The 26,823-nt window shown below is 35.8% G+C and overlaps 2 protein-coding genes across 2 annotated transcripts; one reads left to right on the top strand and one right to left on the bottom strand.

Moving 5' to 3' along the window:
• Positions 1-1,926: 1,926 nt before the first annotated feature.
• On the bottom strand, positions 1,927-22,260 carry cul4b (cullin 4B). The gene is made up of 20 exons (XM_032554769.1): positions 21,328-22,260; positions 18,513-18,628; positions 18,332-18,435; positions 17,555-17,624; positions 14,878-14,951; positions 14,640-14,802; positions 12,797-12,886; positions 10,142-10,224; positions 9,991-10,058; positions 8,785-8,903; positions 7,506-7,698; positions 7,321-7,425; positions 6,547-6,657; positions 6,375-6,460; positions 5,092-5,199; positions 4,875-4,988; positions 3,949-4,054; positions 3,685-3,857; positions 3,458-3,610; positions 1,927-2,765 (listed from the first exon to the last, which is right to left on the bottom strand). The coding sequence occupies exons 1-20, from the start codon at positions 21,797-21,799 to the stop codon at positions 2,670-2,672; spliced, it is 2,604 nt and encodes an 867-aa protein (XP_032410660.1). The 5' UTR covers positions 21,800-22,260; the 3' UTR covers positions 1,927-2,669.
• A 1,018-nt stretch (positions 22,261-23,278) lies between these two features.
• Positions 23,279-26,621, top strand: mcts1 (MCTS1 re-initiation and release factor). The gene is made up of 6 exons (XM_032554772.1): positions 23,279-23,501; positions 25,121-25,273; positions 25,364-25,461; positions 25,990-26,123; positions 26,255-26,322; positions 26,410-26,621. Exons 1-6 carry the CDS (start codon positions 23,491-23,493, stop codon positions 26,489-26,491), a joined length of 546 nt encoding a protein of 181 aa, XP_032410663.1. The 5' UTR covers positions 23,279-23,490; the 3' UTR covers positions 26,492-26,621.
• Positions 26,622-26,823: the final 202 nt, after the last annotated feature.

Genomic DNA, 26,823 nt, shown 5'->3' with positions numbered 1-26,823 from the left:
CCATACAGTTTTAACAAATATATATAAAAATGTTTTTAATTATAAAACTTACTTACTGCAGGTTTAATATCTCTTATTTGTTCATGTTAATTTACCAATAAAGTCTGATCAAAGATGACACAAAATGTATTGTCCTGTAGGTTTCAGATGTGTCTTTGATCCAACATGGCCGACTTAAATGGCTAAATTAGCATGTTACAAAGTTTTCAAAAGGGCCTGGTATTGAAACAATCATTTAATTAATTTGTTTGGCCTAGGGTGACATCTAAAGCAGGTTAAACACTGACCCTTGGGGCTTTTACTTTGGATGCTAATGGATTATGGAACAATGTAAGAAAATATCTGCTGAGTCATCTGTTGCCTTGACGATTCCCGTCTTTTTCAGAAGGAGGACTGCACACAAAATGTTACCACAGTTTTAGCTTTAAAAAACTGTTTTGGATTGGGGTGTTTTTTGAATTTCAACACAAAAGTATTAATCACTAAATTGCAAGTTTGAAAACTAAACTGGGACTCATTTTAAAGTCTGGCTTTTGACTTTTGAGTATTGGAGATTCTTCAAAACCTCAAAATGGCTACCATACAACAAAACCTTTTTTTTGTACTTTTGTAACATTGTAAGTAATTCAATTAGGAACATATACGTTACTACAGCATCTTTTTATTTTGTGTCTTAATGCTAACAAAATGGGGGAAAACAGCAATTGTGTTGCTAATAGCATTTAGCCTGCAGCATTAGCCTGATGCTATTTTAATTTGCAGCTGGAACACAGGTGCAAAGATTGAAATTAATAAAATTTCCATGAAAAATTAAAAAACTCAAATTGTGTCAATGTTTAAAGTCTTAAATATAGTATTTCAACCGTCTGCCAATCTGAAACTTTCTATTATCTGTTTAAATTTATGTTTTTACTTTGAAACCGATACCAGAAGGTACGAATTTCTTCTAGTTTTGCCAAAATACAGCAATCATTTGTAAATTCTTCCTAGTTTTTTGTATTAGCTTCATAAATTAAAGCTTGTTATCCTTGATTATGTTTTTCCTTTTATGTTTTTAAGTGTTTTCACTGACAGAGGAGCAGTAAGCCTGAAACATTACAAAAAAAACCTAAAATCCAACAGATTATCACAATTATAAAAATCCGACAGAAACAATTATTTATTGTGTGAAGCAGTAAATCTGAAAAAAACTCATACAAATGAGAATATGTCTAATCAAATCCGTTTTTGTGTTTCACGGTAATCCCTAAACCTTTCCGTACACTGCAAAAACACAAAATCTTACCATGCATTTTTGGTCCAGTTTCTAGTGCAAATATCTTAATACACTTGAAATAAGAGAAAACTAACTTACACGTAACATCTCTGCAAGATATAGGAGTTTATTTTAAATCAGTAATTCTTTAAAATTGATTAAGTTCTAGTTAAACTGGCTCCGTTACCTAGCAACGCCAGCCAAGCCCAACCGTCGCCTAGCAACCCAGTTTTAGTTCCACAGATTATTTCACTAAAAATATGGGGAAAATGTAATAAGTGAAATAATCATACAATTGAACTAATGTTTTTTCATCAGTATTAAGGTATTTTTGACTTAAAATAAGCTCATATTTCTTGTAAGTTAATTTTGTCTTATTTTAAGTGCACTAAAATATTTTCACCAGAATCTAGACCAAAACTACTTGGTAAGATTTTGTGTTTTTGCAGTGTAAATGTCTCCAAAGCCCCACATAGAAACTTGCAAAAAGGAGAAACGAATGTTTTCTGTGTAGCATGACAACGGATGTTTTTTTTTGTGCTTTTAATAAACCTAAAGGTTAACCAAAAAAAACAAACTATCGAGCAGTAAACTGACAAACGGGTCACTTAAAATATCACATGTGGTGCATGTATAAAAATGTTTGAAGGAAATAAAAAGGCAACCAAGAATATTGTATGCATATACTTGCACAACTGGTTTAGCAGCGTAAACACACCTTTTAAACAGAAATAAATGCTCCTTTTTGGCACAAACTCCGCTTTTAAACAATGGGTGCTCGTTTGCTCACTGCCTTTATCACCTGGCTGCTAAAACTGCCAAACGTAACTTCAAACCCCACAATACGCAACATACGTCCAAAACATCTTTGAATGCTAAGCCCAACAGTCCAACATTTCACCACGAGTGAAGAAACAAGCATCAGTTTAATATTTTGGATTGTTTTTCTTTTCTTTCCAACATGTGGTACATTTAGAGCACTGATAGGCGTGTCAGCATTAGCTTGGAAGGATGGATGAATAAAAAGGAAAAAAAAAAGATTTCATAACAAAGCATATTGTTTTAATCTATGGACAAAGGATCTAGGTCAGAAAATAAATATTTTTTCCTCTCCATTAAAAAAGAGCAAACAGAACTGTGTGTCTTCTTTGTCCCAACTCTCTCAGAGGCACTGAGAAAATATGGAGGAGATTCTCTTCTTCTTTTTTTTTTCTTTTGTTTTTTAAACGGGCATGCAGTCCACAGGGTCACATGACCCCTGATGGAAACCCTGCGGAGCGGTAGCCATTCACTTGTCGGTCGTTGGGTTGAAGATGATAATGGTTTAACATCCACGGGAGCAAAAGATTGAAAGACCGATCACTCAGGACACCTGTTACTCTAAACTGGAACGGCTGCTTCTCTCTTCCTTTAACTAGGCCACATAGTTGTACTGGTTGGAGTTTTCCTTGTCGCGCTCCATATAGTCCCGGTCAATAAGAGACTCTATCCTCTTCTTTAGGTCAGCAGGCTGGGAGGGAAGAGAACAAGAGACAAGACGGTAGCAAACAACCAGAGGTCAGCAGTAACTAGTTACATTTACTTGAGTAATATCTTTTTAAAAAATTACCTTAGGAGTATTTTTACTACACTGTATTTTTACTTGAGTAATTTTATTTTGAAGTATTTCTAGTCTTACTTGAATAAAAATCCTGGATTTTCTATGCTAACAATAACCAAACAACAAATAAAAGACATGGATAAATGAGGTCATGTCCTTGTTGAAAGTGGAGGAAATTAGAAATGCAAAAACTGGAAACCTGAACAAACTCTACTCTAAATGAAAACCATTTATTGAGTTTGTTGCTTCAATGTAGACCCTCCCGCGCACCCAGATTTCTTTCTTTCTTTTTTTGTTTATTTTTCCGGATGTGTACATATGTGTGTAAGTGTATATATCATGTGTACATGTGTGTTTTTTCACTATTAATTTTCTTTCTCTGTGTTTTACTATTGGAGGTGTTCTGCATGCGTTCTTTGTTCCTGAAAACATGCATCTTAAAGTCAATGGTGTAAACAGTTTGTTTATGCCCAACACTTTTGCACCCTGGAGTACGTAAACACCTTTGTTCCATATGCAAAGACATCAATAAAAATATGGATAAAAAGAAAAAACAAAAACAAATAAAAGTGATGTGAGATGAAAAACAAACAATTAGTTACCTTGACAGGAAATTTGAGCTGGTTGTAAACCTCAGACATCAAAAGATTATGGCTCAGAGTCTTCCTCATCTTCATTATCCGCACAATGGCCGCATCGATCTGGTACTGACGATCCTGAAACACCCGTTCTGTGGTGCTGGCTTGTTCCTCCACCTAAACACATTTTTTCATATGAAAACCTTTGACTTAATATAGATATACAATCTACGTCAGGAAGCCGTTTATACCGTCTCTTTCATCTGAATCTGGTTTATTTTGATCCTGAAGAGTTTGTGTTTGAAGTCATCGTTGCAGGAAAACTTGTCTCCGTCCTCCACGTCTTTGCTTTTCGGGATTTTGGTGAGGACTCGTGCTTTTCCGCACGCTAGCGACTGCAACGTCCGACGCAGCTCGCTGTCCTCTGTGAACCCAGAAACCAGGCGCTGTTCAGACAAGATGTCCGACATAAAAACGGGAAGCGAACCGAACCGAACGGCGACACGACAACAAACCTATTCCTGTAGCTACTTTGATTTCTTCGAGAGTGAACTCCTCTCCTTCGTTGAACATCAGCAGCACCAGCGTTTGGAAAAGAGACACCTGCAGCTCCTTCCTGCCCTTTAGCAGGAAAACATCCAGACAGCAGAGTTAATATATACGATTAGGGCCATAGAAAAATTAAAACAACAAGAATACAGCCATAAAATTATAAGTACTATGAGAATAAACGTACAAAAATAAAGTTATAGTAATACAAGAACAAATTTATATGAGAAAGTCATAATATTACAAGAATTAAGTAATAATGTTGTGAGAAAATTAAAATAATACAAGAATAAAGCCATAATATGACAATAAAGTCTTAAAATGATGAGAATAAAGTAAGTGTAAGTAAATAAAGTATTTTTATAAGTATCTGATACAGAGAATAAAGTAAAATAAGCGATATTACAAGAATAAAGTAAAAAAAATCTGAAAATAAAGCAATAATATTTCAAGAATAAAGTTATACAAAAATAAGGTTATAAAATTTTTAGTATATTTACATGTATGTAAATAAATATATTCATTAGTATCTAATAAAGAGAATTAAGTAAAGTAATATGAGAATAAAGTCATAAGATTACAAAAGTAAAGTTATAAAATTACGTGAACAAAGATGAAATAATTCGAGAACAAAGTCATAATATTCGGAAAATAAAGTTATAAAATTTGAGAATAAAGTAAGTGCAAGGAATTAAAGTGTCTTTATTAGTATAATAAAGAGAATAAAGTAAGTAATATCACGAGAATAAGAATAAAAGCAAATTACAACTTTACTCTCTTGATTTCATTTACCAAATGTTTTTAGCGTAGCATTAATACTCCGTCACAAATATAACCGTTCCTCAGAGATCAAATAAAAAACGACATTCTAGGAAAAATCAGAGTTAATAACCTCTTTAAATTCTGCTTTTAAGACGCAGTGACCTAACGTCGACTGCCACTGCAGCTTCCTGCCGCTGTGTTTGCCCAGGTAAAACGTCTTGAAGATCTCCTGCAGGCGCACCATCTGGACAGAGATAACAGAGATCGTAACAAAGGATATTTATAGCTTAGGCGCTATAAAAACCGCCATGATGTTCCAGTCATGTGATTATTTGCTCGGCGCTAACCTCAGGAGGCAGGTGGACCTCCATGGGGACGTAGGTCGGCCAGTAACCCATGGTGAGGATGTTGACCGTCAGTTCAATGTTGCCGGGAATGTTTTGGCACTGCATATACTAGAAAGCAGAAACACGACTTACTGAGCAGCACAAATTCACATTTCTGCCGTCGTGCGTCAGCTGACAACGGGGCAATTCAAAAGCACTTGAGCAAAAGCACTGCAGTGGGGCGAGTCGGGGCAAGTTTACAGCAACAGAGAGTTAGCTGTAGCCTGACGGAGGCAACATGAGGCGCAAAAAAACCCAAAAAAACACAACTGGGGTTGAGGGTGAGAAGGCGAAGAAACAAGAATGCTGGAAATAGAGCAGCTGCTAATTTTATTTTGCACCACATCACAATAAGACTCCTCTAATACATTACTAAGAGTTGGGAAGTAACTAGTTACATTTACACAGTTTTGGAAAAAAATTACTTTTAGTAGTATTTTTACTTCTCTGTACTTTTTACTTTACTTCAGTGATTAAATTATAAAGTATCTCTACTCTTACTTAAAAATCAAACATATTTTAACCAAAGTCTCACCAGACACACACCTGCAGCTTGTGTTAAAGTTTCATCTGTTTTTTGTAAAAACATTTTTTATAAAAAACTGATTTGGAAAACATTTAATTTGCCTGGTTTTGAAAATTTGGTGGAAAACATTCATAAGGTTTGAGATTGATCTCAAGAGATTTTCTGAAAAAAAAAAAACAATTTCTGAGCTCTAAAAGTCACAAAATTTGTTAGAAAAAAACTCAGATTTTGAGATTAATCTCAGACAAGTTCTGAGATCAATTTTTACAATTTTTTTAAATATTTTGGTCCATTTGATGATGTAATTTTTACATATTAAATGATTCATAATTTGATCAATTATTCAGACTTTTACCAAATACTTTATTTTCCTCTTGAGTAATTTCTTAAATGACTTTTTACTTTTACTTGAGTAGAAATATGTAAAAGTAGTAAAATTTTTGGATACTCTACCCTCGTCTGATTTCTTATAAAAATGTATTAATAAAGTATGTAATAGGGGTTAAATAAAAAAAAATCAGTTGTACTGTAATAGTTACAGAAGAGCTTTTGCAGTATCGTGCAAAATGTGTCACTTTTTCCATTGTAAAACTTTTGAAGCCTTTTCTCATTTATTTAGAGATAAATTTAAGGATTTAGATTTATTAAAGGGTGTTAAAAAGCCACATATAAACCTGCATACAAGCAAATTGAAGGTTTTAATGCAGAGCTACTTTACCTGTTTGAACTGCACCATAATGTCTTTAGAAAGCTCCATGTCTTTGAACATTCCCTCTAGTTTGCTGGTGAACGCCGCTCCACATTCTGAGGAAACAACAACAACGCAGTTAGAGGTCAACGTTTATTATTCAGTCAACGTTGAGATTTTATTTTTTAATGGATGAACTGACCATGTTTCAGCTTCGACAACATTGATTTTTCAGCATCCACTGAGGCACTTTTTCCAACCAGCAACCTCTTGGCCAGGTCCTTTTTGTAAAAAGCCTCAAATACGTCTTTTCCTAAAATGACAACAAATCATTACAGATCCTGATCGCCAATAAAAGTTCCCACAAGTCTGAACCGGAAGTGACCCGCGCCATCTTAGTAGGCAAGCGCAGTGCACAGCGGACAGAACAAAAAGAAAATATGTGGACGCTCTTAACCAATGTGAGAGAGGAAGATACGTGAACAAAATGGCTGCAGGAAGAGTGAGAACAACATGAAGGATCTTGCAGCCTGAAGTCCATAAATGCATAAAATCAGTATTTAAATTTATTTGTAAAGGATGTACAAAGTCTTTGTCTGAATAACGAGGTTCTGGTGGCTAGCAGAGTGAGTCTGCAGTAACAAACACGTAGGCTACATGTCCGTCTTACCTAGCAGCTAAAAGCTACATTAGCAAAGCTAATTTTACTAGCCTGGCAGTAAATACTACTGTAAATATCACTGATATTTATCTTAGTATCACACAGAGGTGTGTAGAGTACTCAAAAACTAATCGAGTAATAGTTGTGATGTACTTATATCGTTTATAAGTTGGATAAAAACAAAGAGAGAGCCAGTTCGAAGCTTGTGGTTCGCTGATTGTTGTCATAGCAACTGCCTGCCAAGATGGCTGTCAGCTACAAAGATCAGACGCATGGGAACTAAAAAAATGAACTGAAAGTCAAACATTAATTTACCATATATAAATCTAAAGATAATCATGATCTTATCCAGCATCTTCTCCAGTTCTTCATCAGTCGCCTCTTTGTTTCCTGCCCTCAGCTTCGAATCGACGTGTTTGGCTGGAAAACAAACAAACAGAAAACATGAACTCCTGCCGCGCCGCCGTGACGACGGGGGGGGGGGAAGCTCAGCTACCGACCGATGAGCTCTGCAGGCTTGTTTGGCCGCTTGTTGATGAAGGTTTCGAAAGCCTCCTTCATGGCGTTGACGAACTTCTCGTTCTTCAAGAAACAAATGTCGATGATGTGATCCACCTTGTCCTTGAAGTCCAGCAGCTCCTGAACCATCGTTTTGTCTTTTTCAGGGTTGATTACGATTGTGCTTCCAAACGCCTGCATGTGGGGGAAATATCAAAGGACACAATTTCATAAGAAACTAATGTTAACGTTCAGTATCTTACTAGTGTTTTATCTAAGGCTGCAGCTAATGATTAATTAATTGGATTAAAAAAATTGGCCCTTTATAAAGTTTTTTTTTTAACCTCTTAAGCCTTTTTTATACCACGTGATAAATATATTAAAAAATACAAATAAATTAAAAAATTCCTTTTATTAATTAAGAAAATAAACATTTAATTGACTAAAACGTAATAACAGCATTTTTTTAGTGAATTTGACCCAGTTGAAGCTAAAACTGCTAACTGAGGAGTTTTGGGTAAACAAAGGTTTTTTATCTTAAATGCAAAAGATATTTTTGTTCTGTCTTAGCTTAATTACTGCTCTGAATATATTGTTTTTTCAGCTACTTGTTTTGAGTCTGTAAAATCAAGTCAACAATTAATTGGTTACATGGCTTAAATAATTAATTATAATAAATAATTGATTAATCGTGATTAATCTGATTAATCGTTCAGCCCTAGTTTTATCCGGTCAGATATTAATATCTGTATTGGTCCCAATATTGAAAAAAAAAAAGATAAATTGAGCACATTCTCACCGATACACAATCAATAAGAGCCGATCTATTCGGTCTAATTCTATGCTTTGTGCTGTGAGCGGCATCGTGCTTTATTATCTATTTTTAATTATATTTACAATTCACATTTTCTGCACCATTTGAAAGACGTTTTGTAGCAGTTTTATTGTTTATGTTTGACCATCAGCCTGATGTTTTTGTCAGTTTCTTTATTATTTACTTTACTTGGGCTGTTTTATTTCTAACTGCACTGACTGAAGAAATTAAAGTTGTTTTTACATCTTTAATACAAGCTATTGATGTATTTAAATGTGCTCTACTGGTGCAGAGTTATCAAATAATTCGGTATATTTATGTCTGTGTTTCAAGAAAAAGGAACATTTTAAGTCAGTTCTGTTTTTCTGTGTTGGATCGGTGTCAGGCAATACCAAACCTCAGATATTGGTACTGGAAGTGGAAGAAGTGGATCGTTTCAGCCCTGGTTTTATTTAATCTGGTCGTACCTTGATGTATTCTATCCACTGCTGCAGCAGCACCTGGACGCCGCCTCGAACTCGACTGAAGAGCTGATACAGCAGAGACAGATCCTGAATCCTGTTCTCGTCCAGCAGGTGGGTCAGCCCTGCCAGTTTTCAACGACACACCGTCAGGTTCACGTTCCCTCAAGCTGGTCAAAAACTACAAACATTCACTGCTTTCTCCCTCTACAACAACCACAGTCATTATATTTTCATTTGATTTTAGGAAACAGAACAAAGAAAAATAGTGCACAATTGTGCAGGAGAAGGTTTCACATTTTTTATAAACATAAATCTGTAAAGTGTGGCATGCTCCTCTGAATAAACAAACATAAACCACATTTCACCTCAGTTACTGATGCAAGTCTTTTGGGTTTCAGTTTTCCTCATTGAAAGACTTAAAATTTTGCAAAATAGAAGAACAAAAATAATCTTTTGGAGCTACAATTAATGATTGTTTTACTAACAGATTATTATGACAATTAATTGATTTAACCACTTAAGTATTTTTTTTATTTATAAAAGATGCAAATAAATAATTATATTTTTGAGTAAGAAAAAAACCCAAACATTTATTGCCTAAAATGCCACAACAGCATTCTGTCAGTGAACGCTTGGTCATTTGTAGCTAAAACAATATTTTTACTTCTTATATTTTATTATTTTTGATATAATAATACAAATTCAACTCAGCCCTCCTGCTCGACTTAACATCAACACAGTTTATGTGTGATCTATAGATTTTTTTATTAGATCAATGGATTCATAATTAGAAGGGTCTTTAGTTTTTATTTTTTTTTTTTTTTTTACAGAATTTAAACCAGGTGAAGCTCAAAAGCTTTGTCACTTGAGGAATTCTGGGTAGAAAATATTTGCCAAACTTTTTTAATTTTATTTTAAATGTAAAATGTAATTATTTTGACTAAATTATATGCAGGTTAATCATCTATTAACTGGATCTGTATCCAACAGAAGAGGGTTAAATACAAATGCACCCCGCACTTTTTAGGTTCTCAGTCGTAAAACAATGTATATTTTTCAATTATTTACTGCTTTGCGCTTGTATATTACGTAAAATTCAATAAAAATTCAATGTTTCTGCTTCTAATGTGGAAAACAATCATGATGGACATTTAATAATTGGAAAAACAAGGTTTAATTTCTATGATAACGTGACTGGTTCTGCAGTACCTTTCTGCAGAATCGCAGTGAGATGTTCGCCCAGCAGCTGCTTCTCCACAGTAGCAATGAGCGGTTTTCTGAGAAATAAATTAACTTAGTTTAACAGCTGAATTTTATTTAGCCTCAAGCTGCAAACTAAATGTAGCAAACCAACACTCACTGTGTGCTCTGGTCCAGATATGTGATTACTCTGTCAGCTTCTTCCTCCAGGCGTTTGTTGACATGATGGAGATATTCTGGAACCTGAAAAAATTTAAAAATAAACTGGTAATCACATGAAGCTCTGACCCCAGATGCACTAAAATTTACTGAAACATTCAAATATTATTATGTCCTCATAAACATCCAGTTTTCTTTAGGAAGTTAAAAGCCAGAATGACTGAAAACAAAAGTCAAATATAACTTAAAAGGAAAAAACGGTGATCAAGTAATATTACATCTAACTAGTAGCTTGAGTTAAAAAACACATAACTAAACAAAAATAACAAATGACATCCGCTAAGTTGCCATGGAGTTTATGCATACACAGTATTAGATATTAGTTCAGTTTAGGAGTATGAAGAGATTTATATTTAATTGTTGGAATATATATATATATATATATATATATTATATATATATATAATATATATATATATATATATATATATATATATATATATATAGGCCTGTCGCGATAAACGATAAATCAATTAATCGTACGATAAATTAAAACTATCGACGTCATTTCAATTATCGGCATTATCGTCTCTTCCGTCCTTTTTCTCTTTCTGTTGATGACACCGAATGAAAAAAGGCTCAACTCCGGTGCTCTCCACTGACCCTCCTTTCCTCATTTCCTCAGTGTAAAGCCCAGCGCACACGACACGATCTTAGAGCTGTCGGCCCATTTTCAAAACCTGACAGACCACACATTAGCCGACAGAAATCCTAGCTATAACGGTTCGATCGGGTTCGTTCCTGCCGTGTGGTGTCCAACAATGGGCACAAAATAATGGCTACAAGTTCAGTGAACTAATTTTAAAACCAGCTTTACTACAATCTACCTGCAATGCATGTGGCTAGTGTCAGCGTAAAGTCCTGACTGAATGAAAATCATTATAATCTATTTACGTCACGTTAACGAAGAACAGCTGAAAAGTTACCGGGTTTATCAACTGCGGTAGCAATTTCGCTCCAACTCCTCCTCTTGTCATTTCTATATTCTTTGCATGTTGAATAAACATTAATGTTGTTTCCACGTATCATCTCCAATGTCCGCTGGACTTCGGGTTGCGCAGTGTCAGCTGTTTGGGATTCCCCGACGTAATTTCCCCTCAGAAAGCTCGGAGGAGAATCCGGGCTTTCTGATTGGCTACCTGTCACATTTAACAGGCTGCGTTAAGCTCCCAGTGGGGAAAACCCCTGATTTAGATCGGAGTGGCAACGATGATCTACCGTAACACACCACACAATCTTAGAAAGACCAACAGTCTAAGATTGTTGTCAGGGGAAAAATAGGATAAAAAAACCGTGTAGTGTGAACTATTGCATCAGGTAGTCGATGTGCCCGTCTTCTCTGTTTAAATCTAATTATTACTGAAGGGCAACATAATATACAGACTTCATAATCTGCACTCTTTAGGTTGAATGCAGTATTTATTTCCACTTTGGCTTTATGCTGTTTAGTTTTTATCAAGTACATTTTTTTGTTGATGGAGACTGAGAATCCATTTTGTTTTTGGTTGTTTTGTTTATTTTGTTTATCAGTTCCAGTGTTTAGTGTTCTTTTGAAAATAATGTGTATCTATCTTTGGCAGGAAATCGCATGCATTATTACGTCATTTCCATTACATCAGTGTAAAAAGGTCTTCAAACAATATTATCGTTTATCGCAATAATTTTTTGAGACAATTAATCGCTCAGCAAAATTTGCTATCGTGACAGGCCTATATATATATATATATATATATATAATACCCAAGTCTGTGCTAATTGATTCAATTTTTTTTCTGCGCTCATTTATTGATTAATATATTGCATGTGATTGCTTATTATTTATATCTAGTCATTTTGAACTATTCACTCTTAAGTATACATATATTTTACAAACTTTGTATTTATCACCTAAGATGGAGTAGCTTTCAACAAATACGCAATTTCCCCTGAGGGATCAATAAAGTTTATTCTATTCTATTATTCATAGAGAATTCATCAAAGAAGCTATGTTTTCTTGACTTGTTGGATTTAAATAAATAACAATGAGAAGGAATGATTTCCTGCTAGACTTCACCTTCATTTTCAAACTGAAAGTAAAACTTACAGGAACCGAATGTGGATGTAAACAGATGGGAAACCACCTCTGTTTTCAACAGGACCAGTGTGACAACACACACTTTAAGATTGATGTTTGTTTTTTTTTCTACAGTTTTTTACAGACTGAACACATTTTTATAGAAACAAAACATTTTTCTCATAAGTGAAATATTCTGGAACTTCTACTTTTTCCATCAATATTAAGGAATAACTGACTAGGAACAAACTTAAACTTAAAAATTTCTACTTATAAGTTTGTTTTGTTTTATTTCAAATGTACCAAGATATTTGCACTAGAAACTAGGCCAAAATACGTGGCAAAATTTTGTGGTTTGCAGTTTATTTACTGTACGAAATTGAAACTCTTTATGAGCAGCATCATTGGACAATCTGGTACAGATTCCCTGCATATTTACTCATCTGAAAAAATCTGCAGAAAACCCAGAAACATTCTGCATTTTTCTAAAAATACAATCAGGAAAGAGTGAGCGCCTCCAGGGGGTGAGGTCCCATAAATCACCTCTCGCTCCTGCATCAGCCTCTGTCCCTCTGCGGCGTAAAGTCGATTAGTTTCCTCCAAAAAGCGCTGCTCAAACGAGTCTTGATAAATCTGTTACAGACAGAGGAAACAGAGGATCCATTAAGGCCATTTGTCAACAAGAACGTCGACATTTCTCATCAGCGCTCTGATGAAAACCACAGAAGCAACACAACGAGATCAGATGTTAAAATGATCCACGATTAGTTGAACATGGTGGCCTAAATATGCTGCAAGTTTCCTATGAACAGAGAAAAAAGCTGTCTGAGATACGCCAAAAACCATAATTACTGCAAAAAAACTTTGATCTTTTGTTATATTTTTTACCCATGGAGTTCGCCATTTTTTCGAGCAACGCATGCTGGGTTGATGAGGCGCTTGGATCCGTTCTGTACTGGAACCTACAGAGTAACTAACTTTTCCCGACTTGTTGTTTCTCATATTGCGTTTGGTGCAAATTTAGACAATGTGACACTGTATCGCTGTTGGCTGCAACTAAAAAAAGTGGGACAGACCCAAACACAACTTCTGCAGGACCTACATTTGTTCCCTCAACATTTTTCTCCACCACACTTTGAGTCATTTGTATGAGCAAAATCGTTACCTTAACGGGCTAAGTAAATGCCGTGCTGACAGTTTTTATCCACAAAGGTCCAAAACCCTTCTGCCGCCAGCTAGTGAGCGAAAAACATCAGACAGCGCTGGAAGCTCTTTTAAATGCTAACGGAGCTACACTGCCGCCGATCCAACTGTAGCTCTGCGTTACCAGACACACAGCTATCTACAGTACTTACTTGACTTTACTTTAAATCCAGACTCAAAACACAAACACAACTGTTTAGAGTTGATTTTGAAACATTATAAATAGGGATGCACCGATTGGTTTTCTGGCAAATCGCTGATTACCAATCTTTTAATAAGCTAAACCTGCCGATTCCAATTTTAGTTGATACCAATTTCTTTGGTTTGAAATGTTGCTTAATACTGCAAAAAATTTGAGTTGACAACAGTGGGGTGAATATTGTTAATTGTAAACGTGCAGACATAACTTGGTGGGCCGGTCTGTCAATCAAACCTTTCTCACCAGAGATTAACAGAGGACAGTGGGACCTTTGCCAAGCTAGATGAGATCAATGGATAAGATCAGCTTCACAAGTAAAAATCGGCTGATCAACGATCTATCAAAATTAAAGAAATCGGCACTGATAAATCGGCTGGCCGATAACTCGGTGCTCCCCTAATTATAAATGAAACATTGATAAACATTCTGATGTGTAATGATGACATCAGACAAGCTGTAATGTTGACTATGTCTTCTTTGACTGTATTTTGGTGTTTTTATGATGTAAAGCACTTTGAACTGCCTTGTTGCCTTAAATGTGCCATACAAATAAACTTGATTGATTGATTCCCGGATCACACAGTCAGACCAGAGGTAGGCGTCATTCATCGTTTCATTTACGAAGCTGAAGGCAGCAGCAGCAAACACCAGCTCCTACGACCAACTCTGTCCTCTTCCTCCTCATCTTCATCCCCTCTTGTGATTTCTACCTTCCCATCAATCTAGACCAGGCTCTGGTTCAAATCGAAAAGGCTGAAGGACGTTACTCATCGCTGTTTTGGCTGGACTGAGCTAGCGCAATCGGACACAGCATGTCATTTACACAAAGTGCATTGCAGTGTGAACAACATGGCGACGTCCGTGTGACAATATTTTATTAAAATCAATAAAAACTAAACAGTCTATTGTTTTTACATCTAAAATAAACATTTCTTAAATAAAGTCTATTGTTACAACTAATCGTGGATCCCTTTAAAAGGTTACCTGGAGGTCAGAGAGCATGCTCAGTAGGCTCCTCAGCAGACTGCGGTCGATGGCTTCTCCGTTTCGTTCCCTCTCGATAAGCAGCAGAATCCCGTCGATGGTTTTACTCTGGACCTTCAGGTCGCTGATGATGTAGAACCTGAACAGCTCCAGGCCCATGTCCCTGCACAGCACACCAGTCCGGGTTCAGCACCCACAGAACCGCCTCGCAGCGGCTGAAACATCACGCATCACTCACCAGATCGATGGCAGCATAGAATTTTGTAAAACATAGGTGCGATCCAAAAACAGAAATATACTCCTAATCATGATCTGTGGAACAAAAACAAAACAAATTATGAATAAAAACTAATTCTCAACAAAACTACTAACTTTAAAGTCTGACAGTAAGCTGCACCAAATCTTCAATTTCTTCCTAAAACATAGAGCTGGACAACATGGCTGGAGAACTTAGCACAATATAAGCTTTTCATATAAGTTGATAGATAGTTATTGATTTGATTTTTGTTTTAAATAGCTGAAATACTTCCAAACTGGTAGCGTGATCTTTCCTGCTTTATACACATTTTTCACTCCACACCGCTGTCCTATTTTTAAGCAGTGATGTGGCACAACCTTAACTGCTGCTGTGACAGTTACTCAGCAAGTTGTTGCTAGGTAACTAAAGAGTGAGTGAGTTGCTAGGTAACCAAAGAGTGAGTGAGTGAGTTGATTCCACCAGTTTAGGCGGTCATGAGAGGTTGAGCAGGTCAAGTCTTTCCTCTGCCTACATTTCCCAGAATGCTGTCTGATTTTGTTTTTATGTTTGCGGTGTTAAAAGAAAAGCATCTAGTTTTCAAATTTTTTTAGGCTCTGTTGAACAAATCTATTCTCAGTTATAAAAAAACCATTATTTTTTATAAGCAATATAGTTAAACAATAAACACTCCATATAGTAAAGTTTAATTAATTTCAAATCAAAACTGAAAACACATTTGAAATAACTTTTTTTATCTGAAGTCTTCTGCTCTTTCTATTAAATTGATTTTATTATTTTACTGTTTTATCTTTTATTTGATGTTATGTATTCTTGAGTGTCAAGAAAGGCACCTATAAATAAACTGTATTGTTATTAAGAAGAAGAATAAAATTACTAGTAATGATGATCGTTATTATTATTATTAACTATAATATTATGAGTCATAATTAGTATTAATCATAATATTTGTTATGAACAATATTATTATTGACTCTTACATCACAATATCTTACATTAAAATGTTTTATAATATATTATAATAACAATAATAAAAATATATTATTAAATTAAAGCTGATTTAGGAGCAGCAAAGTTGGCTGTACAGTAAAAGTCTCTGGTTAGACTTGGTTTTAAACAGATAAATACTTTGTATCATACTTAACATCTTCCATTGTAATAATTTTACCCCGATTAAAAATTTAAAAAGTTTAATAAATAAATTTGTATCATTCTTGATCTGGAGTTGGGGACCACAAAAATCTGTCCAAGAGCCACAAAATGCCCCCGGGCCGCACTCTGGACACCCTGCTATAGATTGATCATAAGTCTTCAGACGCTAATTCATTAGTGGGCTTTGAAATGTTCAGGTAATTGATTAAATCCATTTACTGATTTGGGTAATTCTAATGAAAACTGACTGTACTCAGTTTTATTTGGGGGTATCTGAGTAAATATAAACAGGTTGAAGAGGCTGGGGTCCTTTTGCAAGTCACTTTACATCCAATTAGTCTTGTTGCACTTCAGATCTATCAACTCAGATAGAACATGTGATTAAACAATCCTAAATAAGCAAACTATTTTGGAACAGAGCCGCCCTTCATCCTGAGGAGTTTGAGCTGAGAAGCTCACCAGCCAGACAGAAGAAGAAACATTCAGGTGAGAAGAGCTTTCACACTTTTCTGACCCAACATGTAAAATCCTGCGGAGGTCAAGCTGTCATTTTCTGTCAGTGTTTGTAAGGGAGGTTAAATTGGGAGCTCAGGTTTCAGCTGTGCAGAGGCGTAAACAAGCGCTCCTTCACAGCTTTTTGACTGGGTCAGCACGTCTCATCCCTGGCAGCTTCACACCAAAACACAAAACAGGCTCTGCTTTGACTGGCTGGCCGAGCACCAGCAGAAACAGCTGTACGAGCTACCTTAAGGTTTTATTTGACAAGTTTTTAAACAGTAAATCACTCCAAATCCCTCAAAGTTAAACATTTAGATGCACTTTTTCCTGCAATTTTAGTATTATTTACAGCTGAAACCAATTTAAAATAAAATAATAAATTGCAAATGCATTACCACTGTAATATCAGGGTGAGCAATATTTGTACTGCAAATGACTGCTTAAAGTGCAGTAATTGTTTTTAACTTGCATTTTTCATGTTTATGCAATATTTAGCGAGACCAAGACAAGACCGAGACCAAATGCGGTCGAGTCCGAAACAAGACCGAGACCGGTCTCGAGTACTACAACACTGCATAGTATTGCTAGATTTTATAGTATTGTGCAGTCCAAACAATTCAGGATATAATCTGAGGTTTACAAAATTGTCCAAGTGAATGAATATCAACTTCTACTTTGAAGGAAGCAGCAAAAAGAAAATATCTTGTAGATTTACTTCCTTATTCTGGAATTGAGTGAAAATACAATTTTATAATCCTAACCGACCTAAATTTGGAGAAGTTTATTCTGATTTATCATCAAACAGACAAAACACTATTGCTTTCTACTTTGTGTAATTCATTTTCATTTTGTAGAAAAGTTTTAAACTATTGATGAATGATGGTGGATTTTTTTGTTATATAAATTTCTTCATTTTAATTAATACTTATTACCCATTTCTACTCATTATTTTTTTTTTTGTTATTTACTCTAATAGTTACATCGAATGTGCAGAAGTGAACAGACTCACCATTTGTCTGCAGTGATCTTGCCAGCACTTATCGATTTTCTTCAGGAAAAGGACGCTGTCCAGGGCATCCGTAAAACCCAGGTTAGGGCAACAAACGACTTTAATTCAAATTTAGACTTGAAATTATCGTGTCTGCAACATTTACATAGCAAAAATACAAAATCTTACCAAGTAATTTTGGTCCAGTTTCTAGTGCAAATAACTTAGTACACTTATAATAAGAGAAAACTAACTTACAAGATATAAGGGCTTGTTTTAAGTTAATAATTCCTTAATACTGATGAAAAAGTTCTAGCTTCATTGGAAGATTAGTTCACAAAAACATGGGGAAAATATCTTGTTATAAGTGAAATAATCTTCTATAGTAATCATAAATATTATTGACTTAAAACAAGTTCATATTTCTTTCTGAAAATGTCTTTGTAAGTTAGTTTTGTCTTATTTTAAGTTTCCTAAGATATTTTCACTAGAAACTAAACCAAAACTAATTGGTTAGACCATTTTATTTCTATTTTTAGTTTTCAAAAATATAAGAAAAATATAGATCATTTGCAAACAAAAGATGAATAAATGTTCTTCCAGCTGTTGATATTTGTGTAAAATTAGGTAAATAAAAAAATTCAACACAATTATCCCATGAAAAATTTGACTAAAACCTGCATTTGCTATTACATCCGTACTTAAACACATCAGATGTCCCTTTATCCGTTTTAGAGGAACTTATTAAGACAAAGAACAACAATAATGGGTCATTATTGTTTAAAATGTAAAGGATATTCTCTGAACTGATCGATCTGTGCCTTGATGTGATCTTCACACACGGTCCTCAGCTGTTTGTACAGTTTGGCAGATATCTTATGGGAGCAGAGGTTTTCAACAGCCTGGGGAGACAGAGGAGGGAAAGTTTCATCGGCCGGCAGAGCGAACAGGCAGCCGGCTTCCCGTTCAGAACCGATACCTGGTAGAGCTCCTCTAGATTGTACTTGATGGAAGTGCTGTTCTGAATGGCCTCCACAGCTTCTTTCAGCTTCTGCCAGGTCTCCTGTGTGTAGTTTTCTGGTAACTTGGGTTTTTCTGCAAGAAAAACACAACACTGAATGTAGACAAGATAGTGGAGCTAAGTTTATACGAAGCAACGGCTTGTCTTTTTCTAAAAATGCTGATTTTATGTACGGTAGTCCTAAACAGAGTGACTTCAATAAAAAGAGTTTACAAATTTGGCCCCCAGTACATGTTTTTAGTGAGTTTCTATTTTTAATTAGGACAAAATAACAGAAAGTAAAACCTTCTTAAAATAGAAGAAAATGGGTGCAATGAAAAGTATTTGTCTTTAAATAACCACTTTAAAAAAACACAGTGTCTTGTAAGGACCGGCGACTTTTACTCAAAAGCAAACTTTGCTCACTGAAAAACCACAAAATCTTAGAAAGCATTTTTGGTCCAATTTCTACCTAAAATATATTATTACACTTAAAATAAGACAAAACTAACTTTTCAACAAGATGTAGAGACTTGTTTTAATTAAGTAATTCCTTAATATTGATGAAAAAGTACTTATTCTATTGGCAGATTAAAGTCTGATCGGTGGCAACTCTAATTAAGGCATATATTCCAGGTAGGGGTTCAACGACTGCAGTTTTCTGGCCGATCACCAATCTTTAAAAAGCCTGACCTGCCAATTCTGATTTTTGTCAATACCAATTTTTTTCCCCCTGAAATGTTGCTAAATGTCACAAGGACATTTAGCAATGTCCCTATGTTGGTGACAGTGGGGTGACTATAGTTAACTGTGAATGTGCGGACACGACCTGATGGGCCGGTCTGTCAGTCAAACCTCTCTAAAGGCAGAGCAGAAGAGGACAGCGGTTGATTTTTAGATCTTTGATGAGGCAGATATGATCAGGGGATAAGATCGACTTCACGTGTGAATATTAACTGATCACCAATCTCCCAAAATTAAGGAAATATGCTGGCTGACAAATCGCTGCATCTCTAACATAAACGCTAGTAAAGAAATTTTTGTGTCGTCTTTAACATTTTCTATTTAAAAATATATAAACTTGCCATCGTAAAACAATTACAAAAAATATGATGGAGGGCCAATTTTGTACCTCTCAAACACAAACTTATTCCAAAGGCCACAAATGGCCCCCCAGCCACACTTTGGAAACCTCTGGGCTTGGGAAAGGTTTGATTGGAGTATATGTTAGGCCCTAGTTTGTTGCTTCAACGGTTTAATCAACCAGTCGATAAATCCAATTTCCTTCATTTTGGGAGACAGGTGGTCGGCCAATACTTGCACTTGAAGCTTATCTTACACCGTGATCCTATCTAACTCAGTAAAGGTCTAAAAATCATAAATAAATAAAGAAACTCTTTTTTAATTAGTTTTTACATTAGGGGTGCACCGATCGGTAATCAACAATCGGCCAGAAAACTGCAACTGATGCACAACTAGCTTATACAAAGTCATTGTCCTCTTTTGCTCTGCTGTGAGACGTTTGACTGGCAGGGCCGGCCCAAAGCAGATGAGAGTTTAGCTGCGCATTAGGGCTCTACACCACTCCAGCCTGATAATATATCTATTTAAAATAACATTGAAAAGTTATTTCTGTCATCTTTATAGTAATAGGTTAATCTCTTTCTGCTGTTGCCTCTCTTGGGGAAATATTATTTCAACCCGGGTGATTCTGGCCCTCTGTACAAACGTTTAGACACCACCGGTGCCAATTTCTGATATTTTCCCTTGATTCTGATTTTTATCAATTCCAGTTGTTTCTTTATTATTATTCATCTCTAATGGCAGGGGTCCACAAAGTTTGTGTCACATGGGCTAAAATAATCAAATTAAAAGGACTTGATTCTTTTACCAGCTCACCAATAAACTCAAGAGTCACCCCACTGTTGCGACACAGTGACTTTCTTTCTATATTTAGACTTGTGTTCACACTGCAGCCTGAAGTGACCCAAATCCAACTCTTTTTTTTTTTTTTTTCTACCTTAGTGTGACTTGTATCTGGTCTTTTCATGACAGTAAGAACACCACAAATCAGATTTTCTTCAAATGTGACACAGGTCACTTGGATATCTGACGATCTTTTCAAATGTGACCTGAATCTGAACGGCCACGTTCATTCGACCTGAAAGTCACTGATACTCGACAAACGTTACTATTCTGCATCCTGATAAGCGGGAAGAAAAACAACAATAATGGCGGACAATAATGAGGATTAAGTTGTTAATGTGCTGGCTCTGGCCGGACAACTTCAAAAATCGACAAGCTTTTTTAAATTGTCGTAAGCTATACGATTATTTTACGATCGTATAGCTAATGGTATAGCTATGCCATTAGCATCAATGTTTACTTCCGCAAACACTGAGCACTATTTCTTTTTTACAGCGGTTGGAAAAACACCGAGCACGTTCTGTATGTGTGACGTTATTGCGACCTCTACTGCGCATGTGGGACACTTTTAGGTTGTTCCTGTTTCACGCTGGAGGTCACCTACATGTTGCATATATTTGGAAATGTGAAGGGGAAAAAAATCAGATTTGACAAAAAAGAAAATAAATCAGAATTGGGTCACTTCAGACTGCAGCGTAGCCAAAAAAAAAAAAAAAAACGCTTTCGGCCAAAAACGGAATCGGCTTTTTAAAGATCGGTAATCAGGGATCGTGCAATCGGTGCACCACTAAAGATCAGTATAAACAGGGACTTGTTATGTGTGTGTGACCGGTTTGCAATGGTTCTCTGCACCAGTTCCCCCAGGTACCTCTGAAGTTCTTGATGACTAGTTTCTTGGCAGCACCGGGTTTGCTGCTGGAGAAGGTGCCGGACCCTGCGGTTTTCGTGAGTCCGTTCGCGTGGTGTCCCCCCACGCCACCGGCCAGGAACATGGCTTTGCTTTTGTTATTGGAGCAAGAAGCAGCGGCGGCGGCGGCAGCGTCCTCAGCCATTTTCACATCTAGTCCAATGAAATCCACCGAATCCTCGAACCTCAACTTCTTCTGAATGTGCAGCGGAGGAGTGGGAGAGCAGGAGGAAGAGGAGGAGGAGGAATTGAGGGTCTTGGGAGGCGAGGAGGAGATGGTGTCACTCGTGTCGTCCCTCTCTGAGCCGTTTATTTTCCTCTTTTTCGGAGATGTGATGTTCCCACTGTCGCTTTTGACATCAGTAGCCGCGGGTCTAGCCTCCTGGGTTGGCGGTGGTGGGGGATTAGGGGAAGATAAACCTGTTGGAAACATGAAAAAACGGGAATACTAATTCTTTACAGCCAGTCTTCTGATCCGAAACTTCCAGGCTTTGTCGAGGGAAGAGCTCAGTGTCCGACGGCCTTCGTCTGTCTTCGCAAGGGCAGCTTCGATTCACCCGGTTCGTTTATCCAGTTTAAAGCGGAAAATTTAATTAGAAACTACTCAACGCTTCTCTGATCTGGAGCCTCGTCTCTTTCTTGTTATTGCTGGCAGGAGAATAAAAATGGTTGGCTACTGCTTCCTCTTTTTTACCTCTCCGTCGTCTAACCGCGTCGTAAAGTCGTTCAGCGGCAGCGGTCGGGTCAAGCGGCCGTTAAAGGCAATAATTTATAAAACTTATTCAAGCGCAACACTAACAACTCCACATGATAGCGAAACAGACGTTAAAACACGCAGAAATAATTTCACTCGTAAAAAGCTAGTCCGTGACCCCACCGGAAGTACTTTGTACAAAAGTACTTTTTGCACAAGCGTGTTTTTTTATATTAACCATGGTGCTCTGTTTGGTCCTGCCACCAGATGGCGCTAAAGTAACGCCATTCTCGTCACGTTTGATCAAAAATAGTTTGAAAGAAAGAATCCACATAACAGGGAATTTAATAATATTCAGAGTTGAGTTGTAGCTAGATACTCAATTACATTTACTGGTGAACTTTTTTGGGGAAAAAAGACTTTGAGGAGTGTTTTTGCTATACTGTACTTTTTACTTTTACTTGATTAACTTTATTGTGAAGTATTGCTACTCTTCAGGAAGGTTTCTGGATACTCGACCCACTGTGAGTAACTTCACTGAATGAAGAATAAGCTTCTTTTAACCAAACAAATCACCAGACACACACAGTTTTTGCTTAAGTTTCATAAATTCTGTATTGAAAAAAAAAAAAAGATTTGGAAAAATGTTTTTACTCTTACTTGAGTAATATCTTGGATGGCTACTTTTTTACTTAGGCAGTACTATTTTTATATGAGTACATTTTTTGGGTAGTCTACCCACCTCTGATATAATATAGAAATATATCCAACGATATTTTTCCAGCAGTGTTTTGGGTTTGAAACCAACTGCAGTTATGTTCTGCAATGCAATTATTATTATTATTACTATTATTATTGCTATTATTATTATTATTATTATTATTATTATTATACCAAGCAATTTATTCTCAAGTGGGTACATGAACCATTTAATACTAAGCCCACATTTCCTTTAGATGTTATCCATAAAATGTGTCTAAGATTTACGTTATACTTGATTTCAATGTTTTAATAATATCTAAAAATTATAATGTTGTCGCAATGGGGAGAAAACAAAGTAAAATAAAAAATCTATTTTCTAAATAGAAAAAAAACTACATACATTAATACATTACATTAACACGGAGTCATTTCCGATATTATTACCTCTGGTTTACCTGTATTTTGAAACTGCAGCACAAACCCCCATAAAACAGACGTTCTATGTGACGAAACCCTCTGTCACCTAGGTAACGCGAGTTAACCTTCGTTAACTGTCGTAAAGTCACGCAAATCTCATACAGCTAAAAAGGAGCGTGGAAATCTGCTGCAGCAACAGCTAATACATAAACAATATTTGCTGATTTTCCTGTCTGCTTGCCTGACTTGGTAAACTACGTTCGGACAAGCTGTGACATACTTGAAGACCGCGGCACCGGAGACCAGAGAGGATGTTTAAAAAGTACGTGTCTGTGTTGTACCGTTAGCTAGCAGCACACTGAAGTTACCAATGCTAAGTTGTTAGCATTAGCGTGTTTGATATTGTAGAAAGATAATATTTAGTATTTAGAAACTGACCTGGAAGATGTCTAATTTTCTACTGGTAACACTAGGTTTTGAGGTAAGCAGGTGATAGCTTCAATTAGCATTAGTAGAGCCAGCATTAAGCCAATACAAGAGGAGCATAATTGAGTTATTTTCTGTCAGTAGCTTTCTGTTGGATGTTAGCTGCATAAAATCAGTCTGAGTCAAACGGAGCTTCTGAGTGGGATCAGTAGTTGTTTTCTTTTATATTTCAGCTAAAACAGCACAACAGAAACAAACTAATGAACATTCTCATGCAGCTCCCTACCAACATGAAATTAATTAACATATTATCAGATTCATATACTACTTACAAACTGACAGCCAGTTTATGGGATGCCCAGGAAGTTTATTTTAATACTTTCTGGCAGCTTGTAAAACATGAGTAGAATGATCAAAATATAGAGATACCAAAATCTAAAGGTGAGGTTCTACAAAGGATGTTGATTTTCTTGGACTTAAAATTCAAAATTGCAACGTATTTGTGCAGAAGTCTAGAAGAAGATTGATCTTTTAGACATATTTGTACTTGAAAGTCAGAGGGAACATTGAGGAATGGAGAATAGCTGTTCTGGTATTGATAATTAGGAATAAGGATGATGTGTAAAGCTGTAACTAAAGATTTGTAATGTTGATGAGTCGTACCATCAATACGGCTGTGAAAGAGTTATTAAAGAAAAAATGACAATGAAATAAGTACTTAAATCAGGGTTTTAAAGGATTGGAAAGTGCTTGATTTCTGTATATAGTCCTTGCACAGTTTTGTAATGAAGCTGTAATAAATTTTTAAGAGACAAAACTATTTACAGAAAGTAAAGTATATTCTGTTTAAGGATTTAATGTGAGTAGGAAGGTCATTTGTCTTGCAACTAACTGATTTATTAAATGTAAGACATATTTATTTTTTCTAATGGTTCAATAAGTTATTGATCTGTGTAATTCAAATAAAGGAGGTCTTATATTTTAGATGTTAAAATTGTTGAAATTTTGGGATCTTTTTTGTTAAATTTGTGTTTTGTTCTCAGACTAGTTTGGTGAATGGAGTGTGTATGAAAGAGATGTTTCAAAACATAAGAAAAATTGTTTAATTGGTCCCTTCTAGAATACTATCATAACATATTAGTAGCAAATTAGTAATAAAGGATGTCATATAACAGAGAATTTAAAGTGTGTTCTTTAGTTAATTTGTATTGTTTTTATCTATAAAGTTTGGCGCTGGAAAAGTTTGAAAATCTGCCTTTAAAATGTTTGAAAAGTGTACTGACCCTGTTAAAATTTTAACTGTTATTGTTCGTGACTATTTTAAAATTCATAATGGTAATTGATAGAAGTAAGATTGTTGGAAAATGTGCTAGAACAGAAAAAAACATTAATCAGAAACATTATCAAATGATGATTTGTACTTATCAGTATTTATTTGATCAGTTTAAAATTATCACTGAAAATACATGGATAAGTATAACTCTTAAAGTTAAATATATGTTTGTTTGTTTTCAGATTTGATGAGAAGGAAAATGTGTCGAACTGCATCCAGCTGAAAACATCGGTGATCAAAGGCATCAGAAATCAGCTGCTGGAACAGTTCCCCGACATCGAGCCATGGCTCAATCAAATAATGCCAAAAAAGGACCCAGTTAAAATAGTGAGATGGTACGATCCCGTGTTTCCTGTCTTCGTTGTCTCATTAATATTCTGTTCAGGTTGGTGCTCTGCACTGTTTATCTTCTGTGTGCATTTCAGCCATGAACACATTGAAATCCTGACAGTGAACGGAGAACTGCTTTTCTTCAGACAGAGGGAAGGACCTTTCTATCCAACCCTCAGGCTGCTCCATAAATGTAAGCTTCCCTCAACAACATGGCTTAAAAAATACAGTCACTTGATTTTCAAATTTGGAAATTAAAATGTCTTTTTTTGTTTGTTTTATTGGCTTTGGATTACAAATTAATTTAGGAGGTAACATGTAAATTAAATTTATCTTGAGTTTATTCAGTAAGATCAGTATTTCTATAAAAAGAAAAATCACATTGAGACAGAATGTTTTATTTTTATTTTAATCTCTTTGACGCCTCTTGTAAAAATGCTGCAAAAAATACATTACAGTATTTTTTATAACATTATGACTTAAAAAATGTTAGCCTCACACTTAAACTTTGCTGAATTCAAGGTTTAAATAAACAAAAGCTGTAAAACACGCTAGTCAAACAAGATGGCTGCCCTGTGCATGCTAACATCAAGTCAAAGGAGTGAATTGTTGAAAAAAATCCAGATTTTCCAAAAATTGAATGTTTAATAATTTAATTGATTTATCACCCGGCCCTACTGATACTAAAGTATTTAGTTGATTATATTTCCTTTTCTCTCAGATCCTTTTATTCTTCCACACCAGCAAGTGGACAAAGGAGCCATAAAGTTTGTGTTGAGTGGAGCGAATATCATGTGTCCCGGACTCACCTCACCTGGTGCCAAACTCTACCCTGCCGCTGCCGACACAGTAGTTGTATCCTTTTAATCCTGATGTGTTATTGTAGTTTTAAACGCCCTTTTCTGCTGTCCAACATCAATTTCAACTTTCTCTGCAGCTTTTAAATAAACATTTCCAACATGTTTGTCTTTAACACGTTGATTCAGGCGATCATGGCAGAGGGGAAGCAACATGCGCTCTGTGTTGGTGTAATGAAGATGTCGGCTGAAAACATGTAAGCCTCTCAAATGTTTTACTAAACAAATCGGTCACTGTTCACATCCTTATGACGCTAAGATTCTGATCTGTGTCTAACGAACAGAGAAAAAGTCAACAAGGGAATCGGAATCGAGAACGTTCACTATCTGAACGACGGTTTGTGGCACATGAAGACGTACAAATGATGACGCCACCCAAACCGAGCGACAGCAACTAAACTGTTTCCACCTTCACACTTCGCTTTGTAACCTGCTGGAGGCTGCAAATCTGCCATCATGATGCACAAATAAATAAAATATACTGGTTCAAACCAGTGCCAGTTTGTGCTTTTCTTTAATTATTTGGATTAGAAGTAGCATCAAGGATGTGATGTAGTTTTAGACATATTTATATTATAAGGAAGGGAGAGGCGAAGTGACACACAAAGTAACAGTTAAACCTGTTTATCTGCATGCTTTAGTTGGGAGCAACGTAAATATTTAGAGATGAATAAAGTAATTATAGTGTTAGTTAAAAA

This window comes from Xiphophorus hellerii, chromosome 23 (genome assembly GCF_003331165.1).
Source record: "Xiphophorus hellerii strain 12219 chromosome 23, Xiphophorus_hellerii-4.1, whole genome shotgun sequence".
Classification (NCBI taxonomy): Eukaryota; Metazoa; Chordata; class Actinopteri; order Cyprinodontiformes; family Poeciliidae; genus Xiphophorus; species Xiphophorus hellerii.
This window is presented reverse-complemented; position numbering and strand designations above follow the sequence as displayed.